Consider the following 7614-nt stretch of genomic DNA (forward strand, 5'->3'; position numbering starts at 1 on the left):
TCATGCTGTTCACTGAGTCAAGATGGCCACACCTCTGCTTCAGGGCAGCCCAGAGCCCATGTTCTCCTCTGTGACTCAACCTCTAGCCTGTGCATTTCTTCACTATTGTGTTCTGGTGTGGGTTCTGCACTTGTTTCTCCAGGAGCCCAGACCAGTTACACCTGTATTGCCTCCCTGCCTCCCCTCCGAGGGCTCACAGGTCCTCCTTGCCTGGTGCAGGCTTCTTGCTAAAGTGGGCACACCCAGGGTCAGGAGACAGGGCTGCTACCTTGCTAATTAAAAGCTCCGGAGTCCCGGGCAGACTCTCAGTGCCTGCAGATCCAGCTGCAGCGAAAGGTTTGATTGCAGAGACAAGAACCTCTTTGGACAAAGGTAATTTCTGCTATTTCAAGCCTTCTGGGGGAGATCTTTCACTGCTTTCTGTCTAGCCCTGGAAGCTTCTGGAGGCCTTGACACGAGGTACAAGGTATCAGAGGAATTAGAGTAGCTTATAATAAAAATGCTGCTTGCATTTTGCTTATTCTCTGCTTTTGGACAACTCTCATGTGAGGCACCGAGGGTTCTTGGACCAGGAAGACTGTGAACAACTGGTTCTTATTGTAAGAGACTGTGGACTTTGTAGATCTCATGCTATTAACCAGAATCTCAGAATCAAACAACCCTAGAGATGTTTGAGAGATTTGTGATGTGGCCGTGGATGTCCACATGCAGAATCCTTGGAGGTGCCTGTCTGAATGAAGAGGAAAGGAATACACAAGTCAGAGAGATGGGTTTTCTGACAGATAAGCAGGAATGCTCAGTGTAAGAGCAGGAGGTATAGCCATACCCTAGCGGTGGGGAGCTAGAACAGGGTGGGCAGCACACCTTGCTCCTTCTAAGCCTTGTAATTCAATGCACAAGAAGGCACTTGGGGTGATGGAACTTCTTCTCCATGCAGATGTGGTGGCAGATGGCATTTCAAAGCCATCACCAGCCGGAGACCTAGGACCACAGCAGTCACTGAAGGGCTGGGAGTGTCTTCTCAGGGTTTGCAGGCCTTGAAATATATTCTGATCTGTCTAGGTACGCTTTAAACCATCATTCTTGCAGAGGACCAGGGTTCAGTTTCCATCACCCACACTGGGCAGCTCACAACTGTCTGTAACTCCAGTTCCAGAGGATCAGACTTTCTCTTCTGTCCTCCATAGGCAACAGGCACACACTTGGTACACATGCATACAGACAAGAAAAATACATACACACATAAATACCACAGATAAGTCTTTAAGACATTTTAATGTGAATATGGGGTGAGGGCTTAGGGAGGCTCTTACTAAAGAATTTTTATAAAATTCTAGAAGCATGTAAGAGAAGAATATCTTTCTTGTTCTTTCTCAGGGCCAGGCAACGATGGCCTTCTCTCCACAATCTAGAGTATGTTATCCTGTTCACGAAAACTCTGAAGATCAACAAAATAGGACCAACAAAGAAGGTAAGTATGAATCACAAACCAGTTCTGACCATCTCCATTTGCTCTCACCAAAGTGTCTAAAGGGCCTGTTTCATTTTCTTCATCCATAAATCTATTTACTCTGGCTGAAATATTGAGAAGCCTACATATTGAAATCTCAGGGCACTTATTTCTTTTCTTGTTAGTTATATTTAAAATTGTTTGTTTTTTCACACACTGCAGTAAGCCATTGATGGGGCAGATGTTTGGGTGGGCCAGCTCAAGGGTCTGGGTGGTTGCTAACCTGGTTGGTCCTGGCCAATGCGACCCCACCCCCTCAGGCGAGGAGCAGGGCCAGTTCTCCTAGGCCCAAGCCATTGGGGCCCCTCACTCTTGGTGAGGAGTGGGGTGGAGAGAGGGCGGTGTCAGCTCTCCCATGGTGGGTGGGGTCAGTTGTCTTGCTACAGGGTCTAGCAAGGGGCAGAGCCAGCTATCCCCAGGGTTAGTAAGGGTCAGGGATGGTTCAGCACAGCCCTCAGATTTCAGTACACATAGTCGCTATGACTCCCTGTGGTAACACAAGCCCTGAACCATCAGCCCAGAACTTGGCTGCTGTTGGACCACTGACCCAGACATGGCCCACTGAAGTAGCATGGGCCTGGATGGCACTACGGCCCATGTGACTGTGCAGGTCACCCAGATTGGCCTGGCCCTGGTAGTGGCATGGCTCTCAGACACTAGCATGACCGTAGATTACAACCTCAAACCCAAACATGGTCCTCGGTAGCAGTCTGGTTTGGATGTCACCGTAGCCCCAGGTGGCAGCACAGGCTATTCAGATTGACATGGACCAAGTTACAGTGAGGCCCTCGGACATCAACAAGGTCACAGGCTGTGGCTAGACCCCTGGTGTCAGCTGTAGGTTCTATGGTATCAGGAGCCATATACATCAACACAGCCCCTGATGGCGGTAAGGCCACAGACTCAGATAAGGCCCTAGCAGCAGCTCTACCAAAGCCTCAGTGGCAGCATGGCCCTCAGACACCAACATGGCTACAGGATGTGGCCTAGACCCCAGGCATCCGTGTAAGCCTGGCCCTGTGGACCGATAACCACAGAGTCTGCATGACTAGGGGCAACAACAGGATATCCGGGAGGAGTTTCGATGAGGGCCCAGGGATGATGGTGTGGCAGGAGACAGAAGCCTTGAAACAGACCAATGACTCATTGCAATGAATATTTGTGGGTGGGACTGATCCGACAGAAGGGTATACATTGTGACATACTGCAGCTCCCAAATAACTGTGGGATGAATGAAGAAGGTGTTGGAAAGATGTCAGAGCGAGGTGAGTTTTTCATTTTGAATTAGGTTTGCGGGGCCAAGGCTGCAGGGGTGAGGGGCAGATATGGAGGAACTGGGAGGAGAGTGGGATTGGGATGCATGCTGAGGAATTTCCAAAGAATCAATAAAGGATTATGCTAAAAATAAATTGCTTGTTCATTTTAATTAAGATGATTAGGTATTACACATACACACCGATGACAGATTTAAGTAGTCTTGGTTGGTCTTATTATGTGGAGACTTTATAAACCAGGAAAAGGTAACCCCAGAAGAAGTGGCAAGTGTCATGCATCTCCCAGTTCTTCTCTGTGCCTCAATCCGTACACCAGCCCTGCCCTATTTCCCTTCCTATGGCCATTTCTTCTCAGAACAATGTCTATCACAGAAATTCACAGTTCATTGTTATTAGAATGGAGCCCAGACCTTAAAGCCAATTATACTTACACCTGTGTCTTGTGCTTTTCTGTTATCTGGCAGTTCAGGAATTTCCCAGAACCTACAGGATCTATGACTCCCAGCAGATGGTGTGGGTCCTGGCAGGAAATTCTTTAATAGCAGTGCCTGCTAGCAGCAATGTCAAGCCTGGTAAGTGACACAAGAGGGGACTCTTATTCATGAGGAGCCATCAGGCCCAAGACAAGTGGACATCAGCCTGTGCAAGTCTTCTGCCTTCCTTACCTGGCCACCAATCTGACATTCAGAGGATAAGAAAGCCCCCTTGCCCACTGCTACAAAGGAATACATATACATAGAAACAGCGCACTTCCCCTCACGAAAGCATCTTCAAATAGGAGAGATTGGTATAAAAGTCACTAAGTTTCTTTTAGAATGGCATTCCTTTAAATTCCAACCAACATCTGCGCACATCTACAGATTCAAACTCACCCATCTTTCCACCGTCAATATGGCATGTTCTTCTCTCTCGGCATTTCCTCTTCTAATAATGGTGAAACATTCCTCTTCCCATCAGAAGGAAACCCATCTCAGCCTTGTCTCACTTCTTTAAAACTTCCGCATTTTGCTTAATCCCCCTCTTAACCTTGCCCATCACAGAGAGACTCTCATATCACATCCCCAGCCTCAGTACCGAAACTAGCTCTGTATTCCCTCTTTCTCTTCCTTCTACCTTTGTGGTAGTCAGCGTTTCACTAGTGTGACAGCCTGTTCTCACCACCACCAAAAATAGCTTAAAAAATACTTAAAGGTTGATTTGGGCAAATAAGTTCAGAGTTTTCAGAGCCTTCTCCTGGCTCCACTGATTTTTTTAGGTATCTGTCAAGGCAGACACATGGTATGGTGGAAAAGAGCTGCTATCCTCATTGTAGACAGGAAGTTGGGGAGAGGTTACAACCTTCTTGCCTTGAAGAAACATCACCAACGGCCAGTTAGGTCCGGTATTCAATAACTCAGCTGTGAACTCATTAATGGATTAATCCATTGATGAAGTTAGGACTTTCATGATCTTGATCCTGCTTCAATAGTGCCCCCAGGTGATGTTCAAGTTTTCAATATATGGAACTTTGGGGGAACTATTTCATATCTTGTCCTAAACCAAATCTTCAATGTCCCCATAGTGCTTTGTCTTAGGTGAGTAGTTAGTAAATAGTTGTTGAACGGGTATGTTTTCTGTCCTATGCCAAGAAATAGATACAAAATGTCTAAACTCTTGGAAAATTCTTCCTAAATTATTGGATAATTACGTCCAACCAAGAATGAGAGAAAATTCGTACAACAAGAACTTAAGTAAGATAGTAATTTGTTTCTTCCATATATAAAACCAGTGGGCTGGGCCAGGCTGGGTTCCATGTTGGTTCCATGATGCCACCAGAGATTAAAGAGTCTACCTTTCTGATTCACCAACCTCAGGTTTACGTAAGCTATCACTAAAGTGTTTGATGTAGGTAACAGGATGTGATAGATGAAGTATTTCCAGATGAGTCTAGTCTCTTAAGGAGACTCGTAGAAACACTTCAGGATATCTCCACTCATAATATCATGGGCCACAGTAAGTGCATGTCTATATCTTATTTTTATTTTTGGGAAACAGTGTGTCCAAGTGACAACCGAGGTTCTGGTATCAAGAAGCAAAAGGAAATTGGTCCCCGGAAAGCAACCAATAATCACTGTTATGCGGTTAATGTGTGAGCTTTGAAGAAGGAAATGATGATGATGATGATGATGATGATGATGATGATGATGATTAGGAGGGTTAACAGGTCTGGGTGAAAAGATTGAATTTCTTTCAAAGCCTGACATTGTCCCCATTTTCCTTGTGTTTCCAGTCATTCTTAACTTGATAGCATGTAGAGACACAGAATTTCAAGATAAAGAAAAAGGTAATTTAGTTTTTCTGGGAATCAAGGACAAAGAACTTTGCCTCTTCTGTGCTGAAATCGGGGGCACACCGACTTTACAGCTTAAGGTGAGTACTGCAGCTGGTAGGGGAGGTATACCAGATAGACTTTTATTTAAGGTAGCTTATCAGTTTACAGAATCAAATTGATATCCCTGCAAGTCTGCACTCTCCAGAGTGAGAAAGGAGCCCTTATCTGGCTGATCTCCAAACAAATAACAATACCACTGAGTTATACAGCATTTTTTAAACCCAAGATTTAGGATTGAAAGTGAAAATCAGAGCATCAAACCCATGGAAATGTTTCTGAAAAGTGAAGGAACAGTGACTTCTCCATTCTTAGTCCTGAGTAACTTCCTCCTATATACCATCAGAGATGCTAATGAGCCACCCTTAGGCAATGGATTGCTAATCTGAAGTTTTCATAGTATGTACTCACATCTGTGTGCTAAAAGAAAAGATATATAGTTAAAAGTCTCATTTCTTGCTAATGACAGAAATTGTAATGCATAAATTCACTCAGAGGTTGGGTATTCAGGCTGGCTGGCACAAAACTGTAGATGGCAGTATACCAGAAGCCCTCTCCCTCTACCCCATTCTCTTCCAGGGAGTACCATACCTCAAAGAATCAGTAACCCCTTGTATGATGGGACTCTGGGGGAAAAGCCAGGCTATTTGGAAACTAGTGGGTGCCTGGTTTGATAGCTTGCTATCTTTTCTTTTGCCTGTATCCCTAACCCATGTCCCTCCTATTGGGTACAGCAGTTGCTTCCATGATGTGCACTCAGTGCTCAGTTACTGTAGCCTCCTCCCCTGGTCATCCTCAATAATAAGTCTCTTTCTTACCCTAGGATGTAAGCATCAAGGACATATACAAGGAGAGCAAAGCACAGAAAGACTTTCTCTTCTACCACAGCACAGAGGGCTCCACTTCTGCCTTCCAGTCAGTCTCCTATCCTGGCTGGTTCATAGCCACCCCTGCCACAGCAAGACAGACAGTCACCCTCACACAACAGAGGGGGGAAACTACTAGCACCAACTTCTACTTAGAGGCTGAAGATTAAAGTCCAGCATGGGCCATATGTGTCCAGGCCAAAGAACCAAACTGCAGGAGAATCCTTTACTTGAAAACACAGCAAGGCAACGTAAAAGACCACTGTGTCACCTCTGCACCAGACGTCCATGTTGAAGGGTCACTCATCTGAGCATCATTCCAGTGTGAAGCCCGAGAATCACTTTTATCCTTTTCTGATCTTGTCCCACCATCCGTTCATCTACCAAGTACAGTCAAGTCTCAGACTTACATGCAACTCTCCCTCCCTGTTCTCACAGCAGCCCATGGGCAGAGATATAGATTCCAGTCAGTGCAAGATTCTTCCTTCTTAACTTTACATATGCTTATTGTAAATATGATAAATTCCAAAAAGATAAATATCAAGAATGAAGCAATATAAAAGAAGATTTTGTGAGTCTTGTTGATTGTGACAGATTCAGAACATCATCAGTTCATAATTTGACACACAGTATATGCTTTTATTATGGTGACTGCTAACCAAAGTGAATATAAAATGAATCCAAATTTCAGAGATCTATTCACATTAACTTGAATTTCAAACTAATTATAATGTCTTTATTTAACTTTATAAAGTGATTGAAAATTGAAGAATCGGCTCTGATATTGTTCTTTCTGGAATTTTAATAGTGTCTGTGGGACAGTTTTCAATCAGTTGCTTGTTGTGTGAGGGTGTGGTGTTCTGAATATTAACATCATCTGGAGAGTCATATTTGAACGCCTAGTTACCAGGGAGTGGACTGTCTGAAAGGAATATAAGAATTAGGAGGTGCGGCTTTTTTGGAGTAAGTATGTCAGTGGCAGTGCGTTTGAGGTTTCAAAAGCTCATGCCAGGCCCAGGGTCTTTCTCTCTGCCTATGGATCAGGATGCACATCTCTCAGCTACTTCTCCAGGACCACGTTTGCTTGCATGCCACCACGTTCCCTGCCATGATGATTGATAATGGACTAACCGCTGACACAGTAAGCAAGCCCCCAATTGAATGTTTTCTTTTATAAGAGTTGCATACGTCATAGTGTTTCTTCACAGCAATAGAACAGTGACCATGACAGAGGGTTAGTTTAGCTGGAAGCCACATATTTACAATAGACTCTGGAACTCTGACTGCAAACAAGAGCATGACAACCTCTCCTCCTTCAGACCCCAACATGCAAAACAGTACATTAGGCGTTGTAATGCTGCAAACTCACTGCTGAGTTCAAAGTTCTTGGCTAGGCAAAAAGTGTTCCAAAATCCGTTCTAGCCTTATCTCCTCTAACATTAACACTAGTGATTCTGTTTGAGACATTCCTTGAATCCTGCATTACATCTCACAATTTATGTCTTAGTCCTGTCATTTCTGTGCAACAGTCTTCAAGGAGTCATTATATGACAGTGTCTTAGTTAGGGTCTCTATTGCTGTGAAGAGATACCATGA

General features: G+C 44.5%; 1 protein-coding gene across 2 annotated transcripts; it reads left to right on the top strand.

The window, feature by feature from the left end:
* The first annotated feature begins 236 nt into the window (after positions 1–236).
* On the top strand, positions 237–6790 carry LOC148118696 (interleukin-36 beta-like). 2 transcript variants are annotated; one of them, XM_087899919.1, is made up of 5 exons: positions 237–372; positions 1378–1471; positions 3249–3356; positions 5054–5193; positions 5976–6790. In XM_087899919.1, the coding sequence occupies exons 2-5, from the start codon at positions 1390–1392 to the stop codon at positions 6186–6188; spliced, it is 543 nt and encodes a 180-aa protein (XP_087756045.1). In that variant the 5' UTR covers positions 237–372; positions 1378–1389; the 3' UTR covers positions 6189–6790. The 2 variants fall into 2 exon arrangements, with proteins under 2 accessions (XP_087756045.1, XP_087756044.1); XM_087899918.1 differs by lacking the exons at positions 237–372; positions 1378–1471 and adding an exon at positions 1737–2775.
* The last annotated feature ends 824 nt before the right edge of the window (positions 6791–7614 follow it).

Source organism: Myodes glareolus, chromosome 21 (assembly GCF_982192425.1).
Source record: "Myodes glareolus chromosome 21, mMyoGla1.1, whole genome shotgun sequence".
NCBI lineage: Eukaryota > Metazoa > Chordata > Mammalia > Rodentia > Cricetidae > Myodes > Myodes glareolus.